The sequence below is a fragment of the Mauremys mutica genome, chromosome 4, assembly GCF_020497125.1.
Source record: "Mauremys mutica isolate MM-2020 ecotype Southern chromosome 4, ASM2049712v1, whole genome shotgun sequence".
Classification (NCBI taxonomy): domain Eukaryota; kingdom Metazoa; phylum Chordata; order Testudines; family Geoemydidae; genus Mauremys; species Mauremys mutica.
Window position 1 is genome coordinate 53,416,371 of NC_059075.1, and position 27,847 is coordinate 53,444,217.

General features: G+C 43.1%; 1 protein-coding gene across 4 annotated transcripts in view; it reads left to right on the plus strand.

Annotated features, from left to right (window-relative positions):
- The window catches only part of STXBP6 (syntaxin binding protein 6), a 222,347-nt gene that overhangs the window by 41,585 nt on the left and 152,915 nt on the right, over positions 1-27,847 (plus strand). For 2 of the 4 annotated variants that reach the window (XM_045016981.1, XR_006579405.1), the window contains exons 1-2: positions 14,062-14,148; positions 14,654-14,841. In XM_045016981.1, the coding sequence (XP_044872916.1) occupies positions 14,688-14,841 (154 nt within the window). In that variant the 5' untranslated portion in view covers positions 14,062-14,148; positions 14,654-14,687. Of the gene's footprint in view, positions 1-14,061; positions 14,149-14,653; positions 14,842-27,847 lie in introns of those variants that run through there. The other 2 variants (XM_045016982.1, XM_045016983.1) reach the window with 1 other exon arrangement.

A 27,847-nucleotide genomic window follows, 5' to 3' on the forward strand; every position in this document is an offset into this window, starting at 1 on the left:
GGGCCCCCCCCCACACACTCTGAACCCCTCGGCCCCACCCCACCACATGAATTTTGTTATGTGCACCATATTGCTGCACATAACCAAATCCATTATGCACATGGACGTAAAAAAATAGAGAACACTGGTGCTGACTGACTGGTTCTTGTTCACATGCTCAGGTCTAACTGCCGTATATGGGGTTGGGAAGGAATTACCCCCCAGGTTAGATTGGATATAGATAGATATAATACACACACACACACACCTCTACCCCGATATAATGTGGTCCTTGGGAGCCAAAAAATCTCACCGCCTTATAGGTGAGACCACGTTTATATTGGGTCCGATCCGATATGGCATACTGGCATACCAGTCCGGCTGGTACTCCCTGCCGGACTGGACCGGCTTCCCCGGTGGTGATTTAAAGGGCCCGGTGCTCCAGCTGCTGCGGGGAGCCTCGGGCCCTTTAAATCACCTCCGAAGCTCCGGCAACAGGGCTCCGGCGGCGCTTTAAAGGGCATGGGGCTCCCCGCAGCGGCCAGAGCCTTTGGCCCTTTAAATCCCCACCCAAGCCCGGCTGCCAGAGCCCCAGCAGCCTGGCTCGGGCAGTGATTTAAAGGGCCTGGTACTCCAGCTACTGTGGGGAGCCCTGGGCCCTTTAAATCACCACTGGAGCTCTGGCAGTGGGGCTTGGGCGGCGCTTTAAAGGGCTGGGGCTCCCCACTGCTTTACCGCGTTATATTGGGGTAGAGGGGTCTGTCTGTCTGTCTAATATAGCCTTCCTCTGCAGCATATGGATGTAGGTCACTTTTTCATGATTGGTTATATCTCACTGAATCCTTTCCCTGCCTGTGCAGGTGCATCTCAGTCCCTCCTGTTCTCTGCTTGTGGCGCATAATAGCGTACTCTCCTGTCAGCTGTAATACTTGGTCTAATTTTGGTTGTTGAGCTTAGCGTGCATGTGCTGAGTGGTTCTGGTGGCCTCTGATATACAGGAGGTCAGACTAGATGATCTGATGGTCCTTTCTGGCATTAAACTCTGTAGCTCTATGACTGTGAGAACTAAGATCTGGTTGGTTTTCATTTTAGAGAGTGGAGGCTTATGTAGATGCAGAGACCCAAAGAAAAATTTAATGTTCATAGATAATGCCAGCAACATTGTTTATTACTTGTTCTTAAAAATCAGTACTCTGGCATCTTGACTTTCAGCTGGATTTTGGTTTGCATGGTAACAGTTTCTATTTCTGATGCACATGTGTCAAAATGTAACAGTTCAGTCACTTTAGCAGCCAGCTGACTGTCAACTCTTATGGGAAAAAAAAATTGGGGAAAATGAGTGACACCAGTTCCTCAACTTTCAAATTCAAACTTTTCCAAGATTGTGACTGATTATCTACAAATGTCTTTGAAGATAAAATCACTGTCTCTACCATGTGCAATATCATGTTTATGCTCTGAACTGAATTTTTTCACTGTTTTATTAAGGTTGGCCAGGAATGCAAAGTCAAGCAGAACTTGTTCTATTTCTCACTTTATTTAAAATATTGGAAGAAGATTGGAAAAGAAATGTCTGCAAAACTGCTTTCTGAACCATTTCACTGTGCAGAATTGGATCTGCATAGGCTGCATAAAATTCATCAAGAGGACATTGAAATGGGTGACACTTATTGTCAGAAGATGACTTGGAAGTAGGCAGTCTGTCAGCAATACTTCCAGTTTATCTATCACTTACTAGAAATAAAATCCTAAATAGATTTTTTTTCTAGATAGAGAAGTGGCTACAAAAAACATAGCATAGATACCCATAGCAAATACACAAGATACTGCTGACAATTTCTGTTCCACATAATTCTTGCTTGTCCCCAGGTACAAAAATATTGGAGTAATCTATCCCAAGATCTTTCCGTAGATACAAAGATATCTCCATCTCTCTCAAAATCTGTATGGCAGAACTGATTAAACTTCCAATGGACACCAAGAAATGGGAGCTGATGTCATTTATTAGAAAAACATGAAATAGTCATTAAATGAAAATCTGACACACGTGGAGTGTTCAGAATGGCTGAAGGAATTGTCACATTCTATGCATTGAGTCTCTGTCCCCTCTTACCCTCAGAAATTGAGTGGTGAAGAGTGGTGAATGTAGTGGCAGAGCCTGCTTCGCTCCCTCCCCAGACCCGGGTGCTGGGGGCTGCTGTTGGGTTCTTGGCCCTCCTCTTCAACATCAGAAACCTGCATTCTGCTCCCTGCTTCTCCTCAGTACATTTCAGTGCCCATAGATGTCGTTTGTTGGCACAGACACCGCAGGAGATGTATTGCTGCTAGCACCATTGGCTTGGGGAGAGTTGACCTGGGGATATACTTTACAAGGCCTCCTGATCGAACAGTGTATAATGATCTATTGGCTGGAAACCCATTTTATGAAATAAGACCAAGAGAGCAATATTGTAATCAAACTGTTAATCCTAACTCAGTTATTTCTTGACTTGTTCAACTTCCATGCTGTTTTCTTTGTGTTAGGGCTGGAATGTAGGTGGCTATGCCTAGTGGTTAGTGTAGAGTGGAGGGCTGGGTCCCCACATCAGCTGGGGCTTTGAACCAGGAGCTGAGGTCAGGAACCAAGAATCAGGTACAAGGAATCAGGTCGAATCAGGAGGTCAGGATCAAGAGACCGGACCAGCTAGAACTGGCTAAACAGTCCAAAGAAGGGGGGGAACCCAGTTGTATGGTGACTTGCTGTTCCTTCTTCTGGCTTAGGTCCCACTCCCACTACTTATCGGGAACTCTAGTGTTCCACCAATTGAGGCCTCAGGCTGGAGCCTTCTGTCTGAGCTGGACTTCAAGGAGTCCCAGTTCAAGCTGATGCTAGCAGGTTGCTGGGTGGAGGATTGGAATGTGATGACCCCCCAGTATCCCTGTCAACCCATGGATCATGATGCTTTGGACACCTGTGTACTGCAAGACTACCAGGCCATCCCTGTTTAACAGCTTGTTGTTCGTTGTGTTGTTACTTATCACTAGCTGAGTTAGTCCCTATTGAGCAGCAGTGATTACCATTCGTGGTCATTAGGCAAAATCATTTTACTGTGAGACATCTCACTAAAGTAGCAACCCTGACTTACTGCATCCCACTTAAGCAGAAAATACTGTGAACACATTAGTTCATAACAATTTGTAAGTTGCTTCTAATGCGTAGTGCCTTGGCTAAAGTAATTCACTGCACAACAACAGAGGGAGGAGAATTTGTTGGATGCTGTGGCAAACCTCTGTCCTTTTTTATTGCTTTAAAAAAGTCACAGGCTCTTTAGTTTCCTATACACGTAATGGCATTTAAGGTCTTGTCTGGAAAAAAATCTATAGGAACAGCCTGACTTCAGTTCTGGGAAAGATAATGGAGTGACTGATATGAAACTCAATAAAGAATTAAAGGAGGGTAATGTAATTAATGCCAGTCAACATGGGTTTATGGAAAATAGGTCCTGTCAAACTTGATATCAGGTTTTTTTGAGATTGCAAGTTTGGTTGAATAAGATAATAGTGTTAATTCATTATACTATGAGTATGTCTACACTACCCGCCAGATCGGCGGGCAGCAATCGATCTAGCAGGAGTCTGTCTATTGTGTCTAGTCTAGATGTGATAAAGTGACCCCCCCATCCCAAAAGCATTCTCCCATTGACTCCTGTACTACTCCACCACGAGAGGCGCAGGCAGAGTCAACGAGGGAGCAGCAGCAGTTGATTCACCACAATGAAAACACGGTGAGTAGGTCTAAGTACGTCAACTTCAGCTACGTTATTCACGTAGCTGAAGTTGTGTAAACTAGATGGAAACATCCCCCCCGCCCCCTTCTCCTTTAGGCCTAAGACATCTGTAAGGTGTTTGACTTGGTACAGCCTGACATTTTGATTAAAAAACTAGAGCGATATAAAACATGGAGTGGACTAAAAGCTGGTTAACGGATAGATCTCAAAATGTAATTGTAAACAGGGAATCACCATCAAACAGGTGTTTTTCTAGTGTGACTCTGTAGGGATTCGTTCTTATCTTGATCCTACGCTGTTCAACGTTTTTATCAGTGACCTGGAAGAAAACATAACCTTCACCGATTAAAATTTTCAGATGACACAAAAATTCTGAGAGTGGTAAATAATGAAGAGACTAGGTCTGGCAGAGAGCTATCTAGATCACTTGATAAGCTGGAGACAAGCAAACAGTGCTGGACAAAATGCAAAATGTGTATTGCCACTGAGTGGCAGATGTAGGAAGAAATTTAGGAATCTTTCCAGCCCTGTCGTGCTTGCTCTTGGCTGTATAGACTTATACCATCACCTTCTCATACCACTTTTAGAAGTCCCAGCAGGTTCAACTCAACATTTTGGTGTGCAACTAAGTAAATGTGCAAAAAACCATACCACATGCATGTTTAAGATCACCATTTAAAATTAAAATTCACACACACTATGCTGTGCTTTCACAAATTCATAACTTTCATATTTTAAAAACATTTTTTGTAAACCACTCATCACTGACCATGTGCTTGTGAAGAGGGGTGGGAAAGTCAATTTGAAAATTCAGCTGTTTAAGACAACTCCTCCATTGGAGCTGAATATTTCCTTCAATAGTTTATTGATAATTTTGGAAAGTTGTGAGTGTATGTAAATAGGTTTGTAATAGATACTTTGCAGTATGGGCAATAGCTTCTATCTTTCAAGCAAAGACAGTTTCTTACTTTTATTTATTTATTTATTTTGGAGAATGACAGCTAACAGACTGAAAGAATGGAACAAGTAGGTATTCTGATCATGCTATTCTACTAAACTAACAGCCTTGTCAGGATTTCACCTTGGCTCTGTAAGTGAAGTTGACCTATTTAGTTTAATTCTTGTATGCAGAGCTAATTAAATTCTTTAATTACATTTTAAGGATAAACTTAAGTCCAACACCTCTTCTGGGATCAAGTCTAGAAATTGGGTGTCTTAAACTTTGCGTTTTGAAAAGTTACAGATTACCTTTCTGTGTTCAGAATGGCAGCATACTACTCAAAACACTTTGGCTTTGGCAGTAGTATGCTAAGTAGAAGCGCTAAGTGTAATCAAAGCGCCAGCGCTGGGAGAAAACTCTCCCAGCGCTGTCCGTACTCCACTTCCCTGTGGGGAATAACGGACAGCGCTGGGAGCGCGGCTCCCAGCGCTGGGGCTTTGACTACACTCGCGCTTTGTAGCGCCGCAATTTGCAGCGCTGCAAAGGGTGTGTTTTCACACCCTGCTGCAGCGCTGCAAATTTGTAAGTGTAGCCAAGCCCTTTGTGTTAACTGTTTTTGCTTGAGACTGCAATGGGTATAAAATATTGATGAAAGATAATGGTGAATGCGTTGCCTTAGCATTTATAGCAAGCAAATATCCAGGGGAAAATCAAGATCCATAAAGCAGCAGAAGCTATTCTTATGAATAGTTGTGTTTTATAATGACACTACCATTGACTGAAGTTGATTTAAGCACTGTCTCATAGCTCTTGGTGGTTTCAGCAACAGTTAGTTACTCAACACTTTCATAGCATGCACCGTAACTTAATAAAGAGGCTGTCTTCTGGACACAATCCTGTTTACGCCTAAGTACTATCTTGGTGAATACAGCAGTCTCATACGTTGAAAAGTAATAGCGAAAACTGCATACATTAATTTGTAACTGTGTTTAATATGAGTGTTTTCCCCTTGCTGGCAAATAGATGAATTACACTTGCTCCTTTTGCTGTTTCATTTTCCCCTCCCAATGTTTTTGTCCTTTTGCTCCTCTGAGCATGCTTCTTGCCTCCTTTTCTGCTGCTATCCTGAGCATCTGGTCCTTCTCTTCATCTTGAACAGCATTTTGAGTTGCTTTGATTCCACTGGGCATTCCTTTCCAACTGGCAGCCCCAGTTCTGCTATTGAATTCTGCTCCCTGTAGGTCAGATTTCCTCAACCCCTCCTATGTAGCAAGAGCCCTCATGAAAACATTGGCTGGATCCTCTTGCTTCCACAATCCAGTAAAAGCAACTGCAAGGAAGGACAAGGAAACTCCATGTGATATGTCAGCTCTTCTGAGACTGCTAGTAAACTTTCTGAGTGGCTCACTGTTTGACTTCTTTTGGGCTTCACTCAGACAGATCTGCTTGATCATAAGTAGTTTATTAATTTTAATGTAGTCTTGGAACTACTGTAAATTTGTTTAAAACTGATTTTTTTTCTTGTATCACTGAATAATGGGTGAGCTGTCCAACTGCAAGCTGCTACTTGGCATAGATTTCATTTAGAAAGATTTTAGCATGGAAAGATTTGTGTGATGCTGCACATGAATTGTATCTTTCAGATTCATATTTGCTTGAATAGGCAGAAGTTTTTCTCATGTGTTTCAGTTAGGTCTATATTCTGGAGTGTAAATTCTGTAATCATATCCATAAAACTGTAATATGGTTAGAGTGAAAATCTGCAGGGGGAAGGGAGGAGGGGGAAAGCAATTTCTTAATACCTCCAAGATTATCATTACAATAATATGAATGAGATTAATTGCTTAAAGCAAAAAGCCAGTCAAGACATCTGGGTTCTTCTCCCAGCTCTGTCACAATTTTGTGTGACCTTGAGCAAAACATTTAATTTCTTGTCTAGCAGGAAGGACTCTTCCACTTCTCCACGAGTGCATTCATTGAGGGGGAGAGGAAGATGGCTCATCTTCCTCTGAGCCGTCTAGCTTGGCTGCTGCTACTGGAGGCAGGATGCTCAAATGTGAAAGACCAATGACCTGACCCCATATGGCTCATGTATGTGCCTCAAGCCTGATCAGGAGGGGAGCAGGTCTTTTATACCCTTCAGTTCTTGGCTGGCACCAAGACTACCTTTGGAGACTACCTGTGACTGATGATAAAACCCAGGGCTTACATTTTCAAAAGTGTCCCAGTGATTTTTTGGGTTGCCTATCTTGAGACATCAGCAGGAAGGTGCTCAGCACTATCTGAAAACCGCAGGCCCCTTTTAAGGTATCATGTTTGTCACCCAAACATTTAGGCCACCAAAATTGCTAATCACTTTTGAAAAGTTATGTCTAGACTATAAAAAAAATTAAAAATATGCCCCAAGCAGAGCTTCCATAACTCCTGAAGAACTAGCATCTCTGTGAAATTCATTAGGGACATAGATTGGAAATCTAAATTTTTACATGGAAGAGGCTCATACATGGTGATGGGTGGCGGTACAAAACTATGAAATACGAGAGCTTTGTAAACACTTTATGGATTGGTATCTGAATCCATGCATATTGCATGATGTGAAATGCTGTTTCCACCAAGCCTAATCTGGTTTTCAGGATAGAACACATTTCTGCATGTGATAAGAGTTAAGCACCTAGGAACAAGCCTCTAATGAACCTATAGCTATTTCATTTACAAAATGAGATGCTTCTCAGCTGTGGGTAAAAATCAGACAGCTGAGTACATTTTAATTGGGCTCTGATTACTCAGATTTCTGGCACCTGGTGGTATTTTGTACTGTGGCTGAAGAGAGCAGTTCCAAAGACAATAACTAGCCATGGTACCCAACTATTTTCAGTTTCTGTTTGCAACAGCGTGAAATTGGAACCATAGCATTTTAATATGTTGTAATAGCGAGATGAAGCAGATTTTGCAAAGACAATTTGAGAAAAAAACATTAGTAAGTTTGGGGGCGATAGGAGCTAAAACAGTGAGGTTTTATTTTTTCTTTTAGAATTCTATCTTACTAGCAGTATTGCCTAACCCACATATTAAAAAATTGAGTAGGCTGCAAGATTATTATTATTTTTGGTGGCTCTGGTTCTTGGGCATTTATAGTCCATATTTTCAACCTTTCTGCAACCATGAGGGCTAATAACTTTTTTTTTTAAGTGAAAACTAATTGTCACAATCATAAATTCAAGAGGTGGGGCTTTTAAATAAAAGCCAGATATGATGAGACAGTAAAATCATGAGTTGTCAACAATGTGGAGGTGCTTTCAGTAGTTATGTGAACAGGGAGCTATTTTTTTCCAAGAGGATCCTGCATTTTCCCCCTCTACCAATGCCTCTGCCCACCTTGAAACACTTAGATGAGAGATTCTCTCCCTTCCAGCTTCAGTGGAGAATTGCTTCCATTCACCTGTGTCCGTTGCTCCTGTAAAGGATAATTCCCTAACAGGAGCAGCGGAGTCATGACAGAAGATCACAGTGTACTTTCTCTTCCTCCTTCTGTAGCGTATCATATGTTGGTAGCTGAAACTTAGTTTCATGTGGTTGAGGCTTGGCCAGCAGAAGCAAATAGGGATCCAGGAGGAAAAGGAGATGGAAACCAACACGCAAATCAGAAAGGAGAGAGATGAAAAGATAACAGAAAATTGCTTAGTTTTAGGGTTCAAATTATATTTCTCTGGCTAACAGTCTGATTGCTTGTGGCACTTGGGAGTGAGTGCACTTGTGGAGAAGTGGTAGTCAGAAACTGAAACTCAATCCCAGGCTCCCTTTGTGTTTAATTATCCTTCTTTCCTGACCCCTATTTCAATGCATTTCAGATAATACTGCCTGTCTGCATCCCTCCATCCCTCTGCTTCAGACATCCATGAAATAAAGTCAAGGTCAATATACAAAAACAACGAGGAGTCCTTGTGGCACCTTAGAGACTAACAGATTTATTTGGGCATAAGCTTTTTTCATGAACTTACAGCTATGGGTAGCATAAAATCACTCCTTTACCTGCAAAAGGTTAAGAAGCTCAAATAACCAGTTGGCACCTGACCAAAAGGCCCAGTAAGGGGAGAAGATACTTTCAAATCTGTGGGGGTAGGTTTTTGCTTTGTGCTCTGTGTTGTTCTCTCTGAGACAAAGGGAGAGACCAACCAAGTAATCCAGCTCCTACTGAAATGATACATTTAATATGACAGAAATAGTAAGTAATAGCAAGGAATTTTAGCTTGTGGATTTTCCCTGTGCTAAGAGGGAGGTTTATTCCTGTTTTTTTGCAACTTTAAAGTTTTGCCTAGAGGGGAATCCTCTGTTTTAAATCTTATTACCCTGTAAAATTACCTTCCATCCTGATTTTACAGAGGTGCTTCTTTTACTTTTTACTTTATTATAAAGTTCTGTTTTTAAAAATCTGATTGGGTTTTTAGTATCCTAAAAACCCAAGGGTCTGGTCTGTGCTCACCTTGGTTACCTATTGGCTTGGTATATTATTCTCAAGCCTCCCCAGGAAAGGGGGTGAAGGGGTGTGGGGGGATATTTTGGGGAAACAGGAACTCCAAGTGGTCCTTTTCCTGAATCTTTGTCTAACTCACTTGGTGGTGGCAGCGATACCATCCCAGGGCAAGGAATTTGTACCTTGGGGAAGTTTTTAACCTAAGCTGGTGGAATATAAACTTAGGGGGTCTTTCATGCAGGTCCCCACATCTATACCCCAGAGTTCAGTATGGGGAGGGAACCCTGACAGCTTTAATGGGCTGTTGCCCAAATAAATTTGTTAGTCTCTAAGGTGCCACAAGGACTCCCCGTTTTTGCTGATACAGACTAACATGGCTACCCCTCTGAAACCGGTCAATATATAGTAATTCATTCATTGTATAGGCAGCTGGTGATGATATTCTTTCGGGTGGAGTGGAGCTGAGTGAAACTGTCAGGCCCCACTTTCTGGTGTGCGTGCGTGAGGGGGTGTTTCTATCCTGGCCTGGTGCAGAATATGGCTTCTGCCCTATAGGACTGGGCCCAGCTCCCCACTCCAGCGGCTTGGCTCTTGCTGCTCCTAGATTTTCTGTGATGGGCTCTTCCAGATGAGGCGGAGGAGGTAACCATCTGACTACTTCTTGTCTCTAATATCTTTTATTGGACCAACTTCTAAAGGTTTTCAGTCTTAGCCAGGTCTACACTAAAAAGTTAGGTTGACCCAGCTATATCACTAAGAGGTGTGAAAAATCCACACCCCCTGAGTGGACATAGTTAAGATGACTTTCTCTCCCCCCTCCCCCCGCGGCAAATAGATAATGCAAGGTTGATGCCTTTTTGGGGAAGTGGATTAAGTGGAGAGATGGAAGAACCCCTCCCTTTGCTGTAATGAGTGTCTACACTGAAGTGCTACAGAGGCACAGCTGCTGCAGCTTTTCCCGTGAGGACATGGCCTAAATCTCTCTCTGTGTGTGACAAAAGCCAATAATCCTTTATAGTGATCACATTTAACAAGTCAGCATTTTACCTAGAGTTGTCACATTCTGAAAGATACTGCAGCTATTTCCATAAACTCAGAATAGGAATGAACTGTGGTATGTCAGAAAAGTGTGATATGTCAAATGAAATTTCCTTTTTAATGAATGCTGTAGTAAGAGTAACTGGATAGTGAAGGATTTATCCTTTTCTTTCTGGTTTCATTCATATACCTTGAGTCTATTTTTGAAAGTTAACTTAGTTATTTACTTAGAGTTGTCTGAAATGTGAACTTTGTCAAAATATTTCTGCAGTTTTTGCACAACACCAACAGTGTAGTTGTGCATAAAAATATAATTGTATGCTCTTTGTTACTAACAGTTCTGATCTGTTCTGAAATGAATTGATAAACTACCTGGGTAAAATTGTACTCTTACACCTGAATAAATCCAGAATATCTCCATTGATGTCATTGGTCTCACTATGTTAAATAAAGAGATTATCATGGTATTTATGTGCAAACAGCAAATGTAAAGGTTTTAAATTGAAATTGCTCTGTGTATGCATGCTGAATGTTGGATCCTATATTTATTGATTTGCTTGTTTTTTTTAAATGCAAACCTAAGACTGAAACTTTCCCATATATGTTTTGTTAGCTTGATGATGGCAAACGTTATCTATCTCTTTTTATTCAGTCAATTACATGTCTGGGCTAATTAGCAGTGACCTGAGGGTGATTTATATGAGCATACAAAGGAAGTTCAAGACATAAAAAGAGGCTTATGAGCTTGAATGCCTTTATGACTGGAGTTACGGAGTTTAGTTGTGCCCTATGCAACGATGTACCAAACAAAAAGGTGCTGTGAAAAGGGTGCAGGCTGGCAGTGGGGGGGAAAAAGAGGGCAACTAGACAGGACACCAGTAAGACTTCAGATATTCCTGGTTCACTGTAGACTTCTTCAAAGTAGCCTTTAGTTTATCTTGAGTAAACTTCCCTACAAAGGCAGCCAACTTAATTAAAAACAAACAAAAACAAACCCCACCCCTCTGAATTATAGCTGCGATTTAAATTAGGTGCAGGATTTTAACCAAGCTGTCAAACTGCATGATTGCCACTGCTAACAAATAGTTCAGGGTAAGGCTATGTTGATATTACAGCCTGTGTGAGTAAAATAAATGTCACTCAAGGGTGTGAGGACAAGAGAGCTTTCTCCCATCGATATAGAGAGTCTTCATAGATGTGCTGCAGCGGTGTGACTGTTATCAGTACATCTGCGCTGCTGCAGCGCTGTACATATTGACATGGCCTAATTTTAAATTTAATTCCAATGTTTGTGTAGAGCTGGTTGGAAAATTTTTTTTTTTTTTAATTGAAAATCTTAAAAGCCTTGCATTCCTTTACAAAAGTGATTAGGTTGTGTGACTGAAAATTTGTATAGTATTGTTATAGATTTTTTTCCTTTTCAAAAGAATATTTTAAAATTTTAAAATAGGTATTAAAAATAAATTTGATTTTGAAGGGGGGGAAAAACCATTTTTGACTAACCAGAACAATCCAAATTGGTAGTACATTATGAAGAACAGAGTAAATTTTTAAAATTGAAAATTTTCAAAAAAATCCAAGAAGTTTTTTGGGAGAAAAAGGGCCTGATCCTGCAGACTTGAATACATGGAGAATAACACTAACTTCATCTGGATTACTAAAATGCATAAAGTTTAGCATCTGTGTAATGGTTTGCACATCAGGGCCTATACTGTTATGTAAAAAGTTCAGGGGGGAGGGGGGAGAGTTATTATTTCAACTAAGTTTTGACCTGCTTTGCTTTTGAGCTTGAAACTAGGCTAACAAGGGTTAACCATTGTCTTTGTCTCTGAGGTGACTAGGTGAATGAAGAGCTGGGTTGAGTAATTGAAATAGTATTGAATGGAACTAAGAGGTCCTTCATTAATTCCTCCTGCAAATTCAGAGGTCTTGCCTTTTCATTTTAAGTCTTATGTTAAATACTCTAGATATAGTAGAGAGAGAGAGAGAGAGAGAGAGGCTGAATCAGGGGCGGCGTTTCATTAGCTTACAAATGAACTTGGATACAGAATCTGTTTGAAAATCAATTAAGTTTAAAGTTTGAAGGAAAGGAGTGGCACTGAATTGGACTAAGACCTTCCATTCACTCTAGGTACTAAGTAACCAGGTCGTGGTCTACACTACAGAGCTAGATCAACACAAGACAGCTTACATCAACCTAACTCTGTAAGCGTTCACACTAAAATGTAGCTCCCACCGATGTAACTCGCCCACTACACCAACTTAATAACTGCACATCCATGAGAGGCGTAGTGTTTAAGTCGATGTAGTTAGGTCGCTTCAGTGTCAGCATAGGCCTTGCGTTGCTTGCATCTTCTGTTGCTGCTTTTCGGAAGCCTTCCCGTAATGCCCCATACTAACAGTTAAATCGGTTCAAGCCCTCCCGAAGAGGGTGCACACGGTTGATGCAAGGAGTGTAGTGCGGACATGCAAAAGTAATTTAATTACTGTGGTGGCTTAATTTTGTAATGTAGATATACCCTAAAGACTGGTATCAAGGGAGTGGCTCCCAAGTGGGAAATAAGTTTAAACTAATTGAGTGAGCCAAACAGAAGGTCACCTGATTTATTTGGAACTCTCCGGAGAAAACAGGGCTGGGGTCAGTGACAGAAGGAGGGTGAAGAGTCCAATCTGTGTGGGGACAGAGGCACTCTTCCTCATAACTAGCTGCCATATAGTCTCTTAAGACCTAGTGCCAGGGGCAGGCAAACGTTTTGGCCTGAGGGCTGCATTGGGTTTCAGAAATTGTATGGAGGGCCGGTTAGGGACCATGACTCCTACCTCCTACTGCCCCCCTTCCCCCAGGACCCCTGCCCCATCCACCCCCCTGCTCCCGGAACCCCTGCCTGTGACTGCCTCCTGCTGCCAACCCCCCCTCCTTCCTGACTGTCCCCCTGGGACCCCTGCCCCCATTCAACCCCCTGTTCCCCCCGACTCCTATCCACACCCCTGACCCCCTCTATCCAATCCCCCCTGCTTCGTGCCCTCTTACCGCGCTACCAGGAGCACCGGTGGCTGGGGCTGCTACAGCTGCACACCTGGCTGGAGCCAGGCCACGCCGCCGCCATGGACACCGCCACCACACAGCACAGAGCACTGGGTCAGGCCTGGCTCTGCAGCTGCGCTGCCCCAGAGCATTGTGCTGCGTGCTGGATGTGGCCTGCTGACCATAGCTTGCCCACCTCTGACCTAGTGGCATTACTCAATGGAGTTAATACTTTTAATTATGAGCTTGTCTTCAATGCTGAGTTACAACTTGAGAATTGCTCCTGACTTGATTCCTGTTCGCATATAAACACTATTACCTACATTGTGGAGGTGCTTTTAACTCTACTTGCTCACCCAAGAGAGTATAAGCTACCTATATCTTGAGTGTCCTCTGCCTGTAAGTCAGGTGAACGTGATTCATCTGTTACTAACACGACCACGCTGTAATGAGGACATGTCTGCAGAGGCGCTGAATCCTTGGAGCACCCACAGAAAAAAATAGTGGATGCTTAGTGCTCACCAGCAGCCAGCTTCCCCCCCAGTGCCTCCCATATGCTAGTTGCCCTGCCAATTAACTCCTCCCCTTCCTTTCCAGCATCTCCCGCCTGCCGCGATCAACTGTCTGTAGCGTGCAGGAGGTGCTGGGGGGGAAGGGGCAGAACTGGGCGTGAAGAGGTGGGGACTTGGGGGGGGGGGGAAGGGATCGGGTAGGGGTAGATCCTGGGGTGGAGCGGATGGTTGAGCTCCCCTGGGGCCCGAAGGAAGCCAGCGCCTATGCATGTGTGCTGCTAGTCCTTCAATGCCTTCCCACAATTCTCTCTCTCTCTCTGCTTTGAAAGGACAGATGTGGTTTCGCACAATTCCCTGGTAAAGAATTCATAGAACAGTTTGGATTACTGCTTTTCCATGAGATACACTATACATGAGTGAGTACAGCACCCAGGGTCAGCTACAGGTTTTTTGCTGCCCCAAGCAAAAGAAGGGAGAGGGGGGAAAAAAGCCGGAGTGACGCTGCCAAAGCAAAAACAAAAAACAAAAAAAACCAAAAAACCCCCAAAAACCTGAGTGCCACCCCTTGAAAAGTGCCGCCCCAAGCACATGCTTGGAATGCTGGTGCCTAGAGCTGGCCCTGACAGCACCAGTACAGACACTGCAAGTCTTTTGCAGTGTGGCCGCTCTTATTCGAGCAAGGCTAACTCGAGAGGAGTAACTTGTGTGTAGGTAAATTTGAGTTAACTCTGCAGTGAAAACATACCTTTAGGTGCTTTTGAAAATCCCACCTCTAGATGACAAGAAGTGAAATTATTGTGTAAAGCCTTTCAAGTCATTCAAGACTTAATTTGAAGCTCAAAATAATTGATGTACATGGAAGTCAACCATAGTCTCTTGTAACTTAGTATTGTTTTAATTTTTTGATTGATTTTATTTTAGAGAGGGCAGCAGCCTCTTCCATCTCTGATCTACAATGAGTACCAAAGCTGCTATCAACAAAGAAATTTTCGCCCCACATGATGAAAGGATGCTGGGAGCTGTCCAAGTGAAAAGGAGAACAAAGAAAAAGATCCCTTTCCTAGCAACTGGGGGACAGGGTGAATATTTAACCTACATCTGCTTGTCAGGTAAGATACATGATTTTGACAGCTAACCATCCTTTTGGTTTATTTTTGAGGTTTGATTAACTGATTGGCTATCATCTGTTGCTATAAGGAATGAAGTGACTTGCATTTTAATAATGCAAGTGGATGAACTAGGACTGTTATATCTTTAATGTTTCTAAGTTTGAATGCAGGAAGTATGTGGTATGTCATATGATATAGCTGACAGAATCAGCTGATTTATCAGATGGTTTCACAGTTCTTATTAAAACCGTCTTTGGTGGCATAGTGCACAGTATGAACTTATCCTGTAGTCAGTGTACTTGGAAATATTAGGTCTTTGTTAATCTGATTCAGCTATTCCTCTGAGGGATGAACTTTATATTCTACCTGCTTCTCCTGTGTTTCCTTCAATTGTCTGAAAGTAATACACTCTCCTGTTCCTTTCAAAGATCCCCTCTGTGTAGGATTACGTCATTGGGACCATGGCAACTTAACTGTAACTGGAATGTTTTCAGCTCTGTGAAGAATGTCACTGTCACCTAATTTAAAAAGGGGATGAAAAACAGAAGTATTATTTCTTTAAAGGATTTTGGGTGAAGATGGGAAGAAAGAACATAAAAATCTCTTTGAGGGTCATGTGGAAAGGAGAAAGATGGTTTAGTTGTTGCTGATGTGTTTAAGCATGTTTTTAGTATGCATTGCAGTATCTCATTAGGATTCTACTAAGTAGCCTAGCAAAAAGGCTGCGAACTTGAGTTTGGGCCAAGGGTAATATGATAACATGGCCTTGATGTTTTCTGCTATATTAAATTAGTATTTTCTGATGTTAAAGCATAATTATTATACAGTGCCCTTCTTTTTGCTCATTCAGATTGTGAGAGTAAACTCAATACTGTGACAACATAATATGCATGTCACAACATAATTGCTTTCCTAGGATTGAGGGGTGTTTTGTTTTGTTTTTAAGCACTGAGATGCTGTATATGTGTTAGAGCATAAATAAATATCATTGCAACTATCCAAAAGAAGACAGACTTCTTTGTATGGAGACAAAGAAGAGTTATTAACTATTCGTAAATCCCTGAAGGAACACTTTACATTTCTGCCCACATTTGAATTTTGTTAAAACAAATTGTCATAAATGAAAGGGGGTGGGCGCTACCAGTAGCTATAAAATATCTCTTAATAGCTGCTATCTAATTGGTCTACCTATAAAGGGTTAAAAAGTCGCACTGCTATGCAAAGGTAAAAGTAAGTGAGTGGGCACCTGGCCAAAAGTGCCAATGGGAAGGCTAGAACTTCTTAAAATTGTACAAAGACTCCCTTTTGTCTGTCTGTCTGCTCTCGGGGAGAGGCAGACAGGAAGCAGTTATGCTGTGAGAAGCTTGGGCCAGGTATGAAAAATCATCAGTATCATACCTAGAAACTACTCATCTAAAACCCGAGATATGTAAGTAGATCAGGAAATGTCTAGGAAGACGCAGTTAGGTTTGTCCCTTTTATTTCTTTATGGCTTGTGGATTCCTCCGTGCTAACCCTAGGTGCTTTTGTTTTGCTTGTAACCTTTAAACTGGACTTCAAGAGTGCTATTCTTGATGCTTAATCCTTGTAGTTTTTTTTTAATCTAGCAAAAACCTAAATTCCCAGATGTATTTTCTTTTTTATTAATAAAATTTACTTTTTTTTTTTTTAAAGAACAGAATTGGATTTTTGTGTCTTAAGAGGTTTGTGCACATGTTGTTTAATTAGCTGGTGGCAACAGCTGATTTCCTCCTCTTCCCCCCCCTCAGCTCTTCCCTGGGTGGGTGTGTGTGTGAGAGAGAAAGGGCTAGAGGGTACCCACAGGAAGGAATTCCCAAGTGCGTGTTTCTGGGTTCTCAAAGGGGTTCTGCACTTGGGTGGTGGCAGCATCTACCAGTCCAAGATCAGAGAAAAGCTGTAACCTTGGGAGTTTAATACAAACCTGGAGCAGCCAGTGTTAATTTTAGAATCCTTGTGGGCCCCCACCTTCTGCATTCAAAGTGCTAGAGTGGGGAATCAGCCTTGACACACACAAACGAAACCAAACAAGCTTTCATAAAACTGAAGACCAATAGAAATGATTCCACAATTTAAAAAAACACCATTTTCATTTATTTTGCTTTTTAAACAAATATTCCTCTGCAGCGTGTTAAACAGCAAAGAAGTGATGAACTGATTTTTTTTCATTGTCCCTGTTGCAAGAAATGCAAAAACTAAGCCAGATGTATGGATTTACTTAAGACTTTTGTCTCTTTAACAGAACTAAGTTGACATCCTTTTAATAGAAAGGTATGAAATAGAGTGGATTTTTGCTTTTGCTGTTGCCTTTTTTATTAACATTCTTTGATCTGAAGTGATTGTTATTTTAAACCAAAGTGTTATAGTTTTTTGAAGTAGAACTGCCGTTTTTGTATTCAGTACCTTAGAAAAAAATTTACTACTTGAGCACTGTAGGCATTACAGTAATAGATACTCAAGAGTTTCTGGGCAACTATTAAGTTATGTCTTGGGTAATAATGTCATCTTACTTTTCAGGCTGTGTTGAGAATAGTCTCTGTAATTGTTTGTTTTAGTGTACCATTATAAAACCGGGAGCAGCTGGAGGAGACTGCAAGTTGCTGGGAGATGTTAATCAGATTGATGTCTCTTGCCCAAGCATCTATTCTTACTATTTATATCTCCATTTGAACAACAAATGTAGCAAGAACATATCTGTTTAATATTCTGATTTCATATTATTTTCCCTTAACACACACTTTTAAACTGTTTGTTTTCAAACTCATGGTGAACTGATACCACCTTCTGGCTAAAATGATATGGCTGACAGCCAAAGGAAAAAAAAACACCTTGAAATATGAATATAAGCTGTAAGACTGAAATGTGGACTCTGTTGCATTTTTCTTTTCAGCTGTTAATATCATAGGATCTTAGTTTTCATTTAAATTTTTTCTCTATCCCCGCCCTCCTGCAATCTTTAAAGAGTTGAAGGAATTGCACTTCTATGCTGAATAATTTAGGGTTATCACAGTGAAATACATATGCAGATAAATAGGAGTATAGTTGTGTAAACACTTCGAAGTATGGTTTAAAATTAAAGTTGAAGTTTTTTGGTTTGACTGGAGAAAAAGTTTTCATGCCTGATTTTCCTATGCTCTAACCCTATATGCAAGAGCTGAGTTTCATGAAGTTATCAGGACCTGGAGTAATACCAGTGTTCATATTAGGAAAATATCATTGGAATTTCTCAGTAAACAAGTGGCATACTTGAAGCGTGTCCAGAGAAGTCTGCTTTTCTTCGTTTGTCTTTTCCAGAATAATTTCTTTCCAGTACAAATTAACTTAAATTACCAAAGTATAAAAAGGCAAAACTTATTAATGACTCTCTTTTTAGAGCATGTAAGCATAATATACACATGTATATGTTAACATGGTTATCAAATATATAATATGTGCTTATGTATGTGCACATAAGGGCCAACCAGACATCAAAAAAAGTTACTATATATTTAGGTTTGAAGGATCAGATTTTAGTTGGTAAATGTTGGTAAACATTGATTTCAATGTAAACACAGAAATGATAAAATATTTCCATCAATTAGTAATAGAAATTTACAGACACGCAAAGTAAGAGCAATGCCGATTGAGAACTCACTAGAGTTTAAGGATAGGTATTTTATATATTTTGACATGCGATGTTGACAATTTTTTTGTTTTTTTTTAAAGCTTTAACTTTTTGAATATCAACGTCTATAGTCATTAAATAATTGTCTGACTCCCCTGTACTGCCTGACTTCTCCAATTTCCCACAACTGTGAAAATTTAAATTGATAAAAATAAAAAAACCCACTTAAAATGAATGTTGATATTCATCAAAATTATTAAAAAAAACATTGAATTCTGCCAAGCCACTCCTCCACCATATGTAGAAGACATGGCTGTGGAAGAATTTGCTTGTATTGAACATGATCCTGGTGGAAAAGTTGAAAACTAGCATTATTTGTATTGTCAGAAAAACCAAACTAGACAGGGAAGTAAACTTAAATTCACCATGAAGTTTACCACACTCTAGTGTACTTGCACTTTATTAATTCGTTCTTCTCATTCATCGGATTGACTTTTATTGATGCATACATATATATCAAAACTAAGGATGTTAAAATTATAGTGAAATGTGTAAGGGATGAGATGTCTTACTGCTTTTGTGGGTCTCATTTCCACAGGCTAGTTTACTTTGTGCTATAATAAAGTTATTTTGATAACTTGTTTTTAATGAGAGCTTAACTTGCAAACTGAAACAATCAGCCCACATGAAGTGACTTGTTAAATTATGCTAATCAATATTCCATGGACAAGAAGTCCCTGTTAAGTCCTAGGTTCCTATATGTACAGAAACCCGAAACTCAGTCATGGTAATGGTTATACTATATTCACTGTTCAGACTGTAGCTTGTGAGTTATACAATGTATTTAAAATCAGGTAAACATAAAGAACCTCTCTGCTCCATGTCTGTAGGTTTCCAAGAGAAGGACAGGTGAGAAGGTCAACTGTTAAACGTTACAAGCTGAAAGAGAGGGAGCAAGAAATTACCCTTTAAAATTTGTGTGTAACTTAAGCACATGCTTAACTGCATGCTTGAATGCTTTGCTGTATTGGGATCGAAGGCTAGAAAGAATTGGTTATGATGGTATAAGGCAGGGGCGGCCAACTTGAGCCTGAGAAGGAGCCAGAATTTACCAATGTACATTGCCAAAGAGCCACAGTAACACATCAGCAGCCCCCCCATCAGCTCCCCCACCCTGCTCCCAACTTCTACCACCCACTGACAGCCCTGCCCATCAGCACCTCCCCCTCCCTCCCTGCATCTCCCGATTAGCTGTTTCGTGGCATGCAGTTGCTCTGGGGGAGGGGGAGGAGTGAGGGCATGGCAGGCTCAGGGGAGGGGGCGGGAAGGGGTGGAGTGGGGGCAGGGCCGGTGGCAGAGCCAGGGGTTGAGCAGTGAGCACCCCCCAGCACATTGGAAAGTTGATGCCTGTAGCTCCAACCCCTGAGTCGGTGCCTATACAAGGAGCCGATATTAACTTCTGAAGAGATGCATGTGGCTCCAGAGCCACAGGTTGACCGCCCCTGTATAAGGAGTTGTAATGGATTGAAACTAATAGAACAGTAATTTAGGAACAGTATTACAAAGTTGCCGTTGGCTTAATAACTCCTGCCGCTGCAAGCGATGGTAGCTGTGTTGGCGGGAGAAGCACTCCCATGGGCACAGTGTGGTCCACACGGGTGCTTAGGTCAGTATAACTTACTTTGCTCAGGGGTGTTGATTATACTAAAGTAAGGGCTTGTCTATGCTGGCACTTTATAGCGCTGCAACTTATAGCCTCTAAGGGTATGTCTACACTGCACAGTTGTTGCCAAAACTTTTGTATTTCGCTGGCACTTAAACCCCCCCCCCCGAAATACAAAAGTTTTGCCGACGCAAGCAGCAATGTGAACGCGGCTTTGTTGGCAGGAGCGCTCTCCTGCCGACAAAGCTTATGCCGCTCGTGGGGTTGGAAGTGTTTTGTGGGCAAAAGTGCAGACAAAATACCGCAAAAGAGCGTTCACACTCGCTGACTTTTAGCGACAAGGCTGTGTCGACACAGGCTTGGAGCTAACAGCTGCATAGTGTAGACAAGCCCTAAGTTATACCAAAGTAATTTGTAGTGTAGACATAGCCTTACAGTCTATTAATATGTCAAAGGGAGGGGAAGAAACCCTATTGTTTGCCTACACAAAGTCTTCAATTATACTGTAGTGGGACTGACAAGCATTGAGGAGCCACATACCATTTAACTGTGGAGATGGAAAAGAAAACAATTAAGCAGTAGACAGAGGGGCAATGGAGAAAAGCAGTGACTGCAGATAGAACAAACAGAAGATGAAAATGGGGCTCTCTTATAAAAAGAGTTGGAAAGGATTTGACATAGAGAAAAGTTAGTAAATTCAAAGTTAAAAACAGACATTCCATCTGTACTACTTTACCACCCGTTCACACCACCAGACAGAATGACAAGATGTTAAGTGAGTCAGACTGAACTTTGAGTCTTGTAGACTTCATCTTACATAACCTTAAACTAAAGTTCTTTAAAAAGACTTTTTTTGTTTGGCCTTATTGTTAAAGAAATGTGTGAATAAAGTGCTGAGAGTGTGGAATATGCTCGTTATACTTTAAGAAATCATGTTTCATAAAACATGATGCTTAACTGTATTGCCAACGCCAAGTGTTCAAAGGAGTTTGCCCCGATTATACAGAGGGCTTGGCTACACTTGCGAGTTATAGCGCAATAAAGGAGCCTCGGGCACATTGGCTCACTACCCACCCACACTGGCAAGGTATGTAGAGTGCTCTGACTCCGCAGCTACAGCACTGCTGGTACTCCACCTCGGCAAGTGGAATAACGTTTGCTGTGCCCCTGCTGGAGCACCACAGTGCCAGTGTGGACGAGGTGTTCAGCCTCTGGAAACATCCCATAATCCACTTAAGTCAAGTGGCCATTCTTCTCATTGTTTTGAACTCGCTGTAGGAATGTGGATATGCCGTTTGAAAGCTCTGTTTCTGACACCCGGCTGCTTATCTGCTCCGAGACAAAGCAACCATTAGTGTGTGTGTGGGGGGGGGGGACAGGCGGGGGGTCTGCTGCTGTCTGAATTTACAAGGCAGCATGCTGACATGCTTTCAGCCCAACAAAGAACCACTCTTTCCCCCCACATACACACAACACACTCCACCCCCACCCACCATTTGAAAAGCACGTTGAAGTCACTTGCATGCTGCGATAGCTGCCCATAATGCACCGCTCCCAATGCCATTGCAAGTGCTGCAAATGTGGCCACGCCAATGTGCTTGAAGCTGTCAATGTGGACAGACTGCAGCACTTTCCCTACTGCGCTCTACGAAGGCTGGTTTAACTCAAAGTGCTCTACATCTGCAAGTGTAGCCATGTCCTAAACTGGCATAAAAACTCATTTGAAGTTAAACCGATAAAATTTTCTTCTCTAGACAAGGCCTAAGTAGCTGGCTTTCCTTCCTCCTCTTCATGTATTAGTGCACTGAAAAATGTTGAATGTGAGACCATCCTACTTTTTCATATGACTTTTATCTAAATCATTTTAATTTAAAATTGTCAAAGAAAAAAACCTGGTCTTCCAAGCACTAAGAGAAACCAGCAGAAGAGCAAAGGAATAGTAAGAATTGACTCTCCCTCTCTCTCTCACTGTCACACACCATCCCCATTTCCTTCCCTACCATTCAGGGGCGGCTCCAGGCATCAGTGCGCCAAGCGTGTACTTGGGGCGGCAAGCCATTGGGGGTGCTCTGCCGGTCACCGCGAGGGCGGCAGGCAGGTTGCCTTCAGCAGCATGCCTTCGGAGGGTCCGCTGGTCCCGTGGCTTCGGCGGACCTCCCGCAGGCATGCCGCTGAAGGCAGCCTGCCTGCCATACTTGGGGCAGCAAAATGCCTAGAGCCGCCCCTGCTACCATTACACTCTCATAATCTATCTTGGAACAATTCCTATTCCTGAGGGAATTCTGCGCCAAAAGATTAAAAATTCTGCACACCATATTTTAAAATTCTGCAAATTTTACTTGTCAATAAATGTGGCTCTGGCATGGCAGTGGGGAGCAGAGGCCACTAGCTGCATTGAAGTGGGAAATCACCCTGAAGCCTCCACCTCCCCCAGTACAGGGACTCGGCAGTGAGGCTGCACCTGACCCTGACAAAGTGCAAGGCCTGGGCCTGCCCCAGAAAAACCCTGGGGCCCTGCCTCTGTGTGCCAGGTGCACCTGGTGTGGGTGGGCAGGCTCAGCCCAGCAGGATTCAAGTGTGGAGAGGCTTAGTGTGGGGTGAGAGGTTTCTGTGTGGGGCAGTCTGGGTGCAGGCAGATCAGTGGGAGATCTGGATATATAGGGGCTCATTGGGGGGTTCCGGGGCAATGGGACTCTGCAAGGGATCTAGGTGAAGGTGGTTGGGGCCAGGGGGGAGAGGGGGGCTGGGTCTAGGAAGATGGGGCTCAGCAGGTGGTCTGGGTGTGGGGGGCTCAATGTGGAGGTCTGGGTGCTGGGGGAGTGGGGCTTAATGGGGTGGAGGTCCAGGTGCATCTGGTTGGGACTTGATGGGGTGGAAGTCTGGGTGTAAGGGGCTCATTGGAGGGGTCCAGGTGTAGAGGGGTAGGGCTTGTCAGGGTGAAGGGTCAGTGGGCCTGCTTATGGAGGGAGCCCCAGCTGTTGCCAAGGGGACACCACATGCCGAGCTCCCACTTCCCGCTGCGATTCCCCTATCCCCTTTTCTTCTCCCTCCCTTCCCTCCCACATTCTACTCCCCCTGTCCTATTGCACCCCCTTCCTTCCCCACTGCCTCTTCCCCCTAGCCCACTTCCTCATTTCCCCCACCCGCCTTACCCAGCCCCACCGTGGGCACTCTCTGATACACAGAAAACAGGAGGGCTCCCAGCACAGAAGGGGAGCATGACTGGCACTACAACCCAGGAGGCGGTGTTCAGTTGCAGAGTCAGCAGAGCCTGAGATACAGCCTCCTTTCTTTAGCTGGGCAGCTCTGTGCTTGCAGAAATGAGGGGGGAGTAGTGGCTCATAACACCATAGGCATCCCCCATGCCTTGCCTCTGTTTTGAGGGGGCAGTCTCCCCCTGAAAACTGCACCCATGTTTCTGCTCTCCCCCCACCACCACCCATGGCTTCCCTTTGCTTCCTTGCTATTTTCTGCAGGGAAGCACAGGAATTCTGCTGGGGGGGCATTTTCTGCAAGCGCACAATCCCACAGAATCCCCCGAGGAGTAAACTCCTCACCCTAAGTGAAATGCTGAAATAACTCTCTCTCTTGCTTTTTCTTTTAAAATCTCTGTGCTCCGAAGTCTCAGAGACTTCTTCACAGGGGAAGGGACAGATTCAAATGCCACAGATTGCTAACCTCTGACCCAAAGCCTGCAAAGACAAGGACCATTATGCTGTACTAATGCTATGTGGTTTATTCTAACCATAGGATTGCTCTTGTACTAGACCCTTTAAAATGCATTCAGAAACAACTTTTTGAAGTTTAAATGTGAATTTCTGAACATAAGCTTTGTTTTTGTCCTCCTTTTCTCCATCCAACTTTTTTTTTAAGTTGCAGTTTAATTTGCTGCTGCTCCCCATACAATGCTATCGAATGTGGCTTCCATTTCTCTTGAAATGTTTCAAGTACCACAAATACCATTCATGTTGCAGAACAGCATTGCTGGAAGGAACGTTTATTATTCCCATACAAAATACTTTGAAGTTAAGGGTTGCTGTGGTATATAATCTGTATGCAAAATACTAAGGTTTTTGCCATTAAAAAAACTAAGCAAAGCAAAACAAAACCTAAAAACCACTATAACCTTAAAGGTGTGGAAATAATGACTAACTATAACATTTGTTTACACTTCTAGCTCATTCACTTGACAGGACTTTAAATTACAAATTGCAATAACTATCACTGACCCACTCCATTCAGTTACAGTACCAGCATAAAGATCACATTTCATTATCACTTCCACTACCAATGGCACCCATCTCGAGCACTTATTTTCTCCACTTCTCCTGTAGATATTTCTGTGCTTCCTTCCATACTGTTTCTTGCTTGTGGAATGAAATCTCCTCCCTTAACCAATCATAAGGTCACAACTCTTTTCTTCAGCAATTGTCTGAAAACCCACCTTTGCTGAGGTAGCTGCCAGAAATTGGCCAGCCTTTAATAGATAGATTGATATAGTTGATATGTTAATTTCTTCCTTGTGTGTCCTATAAGATATATAATAAAATGCCTCTTGCAGCTTGCCTGGTTAGTCAATGTGCAGGCATTGAGGGTTTGTTTCCATTTGGAGGAGAATTTGATTATAAGAGCCTGGTATTTCTTTGGTGCAAACCTGTTTTGTTTACAGAGAATTTACACAAATCCATGAGGCAGTTTTCTTGTTCAAAGTGACAAAAACTCACCCACAAAAGCTTATGCTCCAATACATCTGTTAGTCTAAGGGCAGGTCGACTCCGGTACTCCACCACTGCAAACGGCGGTGGTGGAGTCGACGGGGGAGCCGCGGAGTTCAACCCCGCCGCATCTGGACGGGTGAGTAGTTCCCGTAGCTGAATTTGCGTACCCTAATTCGAACCCCCTTTTTAGTGTGGACCAGGCCTATAAGGTGCCACAGGACTCTTTGTCGCTTTTTACAGATCCACACGAACACGGCTACCTAGGGTGACCAGACAGCAAGTGTGAAAAATCAGGATGGGGTGGGGGGTAATAGGAGCCTAGATAAGAAAAAGACTATAAAATTGGGACATCTGGTCACCCTACGGCTACCCCTCTGATACTTTTCTTGTTCAGAAATCCAAGTCTGCCTTTTCAGAGAGTATTGTGCTTAGTAGAAGCTCTTGTCTCTTGGATTCTTCCCAGGGCCACGCATCACTGCTGCTCTCAATGCCTGCTAGTTTTCTCTTCATTTTCTGGTTCTTTTCTCCTCCTCATGCACACAGTTGCATTCAGTCTCCAGGGAAATACCTCCACCCACATGGCTAGTTTCTGCTCAGTCCTTGCAATGCTGGCCTGTGCCTTAGGTGGTTGCCTGTTTCAACTATCACTAAACAAAGGCACATTGACAGCACAAGGAGTAATAGTTCGGGACTATTTAGAAAAGCTGGTCGAGTTCAGGATCCTGACACAAGGAAGAAAGGAGAGCAGTAGAACAGAGACCCTGGACTTCAGAAAAGCAGACTTCGACTCCCTCAGGGAACTGATGGGCATGGTCCCCTGGGACAATAACATGACGGGGAAAGGAGTCGAGGGAAGCTGGCTGTATTTTAAAGAAACCTTATTGAGGTTGCAGGAACAAACCATCCCGATGTGTAGGAAGAAAAGTAAATATGGCAGGCGACCAGCTTGGCTCAACAGTGAAATCCTTGCTCGTCTTAAACACAAAAAAACAGCTTACAAGAAGTGGAAGATTGGACAAATAACCAGGGAGGAGTATAAAAGTATTGCTCAGGCATGCAGGAGTGAAATTAGGAAGGCCAAATCACGCTTGGAGTTGTAGCTAGCCGGAGATGTTAGGAGTAACAAGAAGGGTTTCTTCAGATACGTTAGCAACAAGAAGAAAGTCAAGGAAAGTGTGGGCCCCTTGCTGAATGAGGGAGGGAACCTAGTGACAGAGGATGTGGAGAAAGCTAGTGTACTCAATGCTTTTTTTGCCTCTGTCTTCACAGACAAGGTCAGCTCCCAGACAGCTGCACTCTGCAGCACGGTATGGGGAGGAGGTGACCAGCTCTCTGTGGGGAAAGAAGTAGTTCGGGACTATTTAGAAAAGCTGGATGAGCACAAGTCCATGGGGCCGGATGCGCTGCATCCGAGGGTGCTAAAGGAGTTGGCCGATGAGATTGCAGAGCCATTGGCCATTATCTTTGAAAAATCATGGCGATCGGGGAAGGTCCCGGATGACTGGAAAAAGGCTAATGTAGTGCCCATCTTTAAAAAAGGGAAGAAGGAAGATCCAGGGAACTACAGGCCAGTCAGTCTCACCTCAGTCCCTGGAAAAATCATGGAACAGGTCCTCAAGGAATCAATTCTGAACCACTTAAAGGAGGGGAAAGTGATCAGGAACAGTCAGCATGGATTCACCAAGGGCAAGTCATGCCTGACTAACCTAATTGCCTTCTATGATGAGATAACCGGCTCTGTGGATGAGGGGAAAGCAGTGGATGTGCTATTTCTGGACTTTAGCAAAGCTTTTGATACAGTCTCCCACAGTATTCTTGCCAGCAAGTTAAAGAAGTATGGGCTGGATGAATGGACGGTAAGGTGGATAGAAAACTGGCTAGATGGTCGGGCTCAACGGGTAGTGATCAATGGTTCCATGTCTAGTTGGCAGCCGGTATCAAGTGGGGTGCCCCAAGGGTCGGTGCTGGGCCCGGTTTTATTCAATATCTTCATTAACGATCTGGAGGATGGTGTGGACTGCACCCTTAGCAAGTTTGCAGATGACACTAAACTGGGAGGAGTGGTTGGTACGCTGGAGGGTAGGGATAGGATACAGAGGGACCTAGACAAATTAGAGGATTGGGCCAAAAGAAATATGAGGAGGTTCAACAAGGACAAGTGCAGAGTCCTGCACTTAGGACGGAAGAATCCCATGCACTGCTACAGACTAGGGACCGAATGGCTGGGCAGCAGTTCTGCAGAAAAGGACCTAGGGGTTACGGTGGACGAAAAGCTGAATATGCATCAACAGTGTGCCCTTGTTGCCAAGAAGGCTAATGGCATTTTGGGTTGTATAAGTAGGGGCATTTCCAGCAGATCGAGGGATGTGATCATTCCCCTCTATTCAGCACTGGTGAGGCCTCATCTGGAGTACTGTGTCCAGTTTTGGGCCCCACACTACAAGAAGGATGTGGATAAATTGGAGAGAGTCCAGCGGAGGGCAACAAAAATGATTAGGGGGCTGGAACGCATGACTTATGAGGAGAGGCTGAGGGAACTGGGATTGTTTAGCCTGCAGAAGAGAAGAATGAGGGTGGGATTTGATAGCTGCTTTCAACTACCTGAAAGGGGGTTCCAAAGAGGATGGATCTAGACTGTTCTCAGTGGTAGAAGATGACAAAACAAGGAGTAATGGTCTCAAGTTGCAGAGGGGGAGGTTTAGGTTGGATTAGTAAGAAAAACTTTTTCTCTAGGAGGGTGGTGAAGCACTGGAATGGGTTACCTGGAGTGGGGGGTGGAATCTTCTTCCTTAGAGGTTTTTAAGGTCAGGCTTGACAAAGCCCTGGCTGGGATGATTTAGTTGGGGAATGGTCCTGCTTTGAGCAGGTGGCTGGACTAGATGACCTCCTGAGGTCCCGTCCGACCCTGATATTCTATGATTCAATGATTCATTTAATTGCTCCCTCTGTTAGCCTGAATGAAGCGAGCTTCGTACGCTCAGACTTTTACCAGGTTTGTGATTA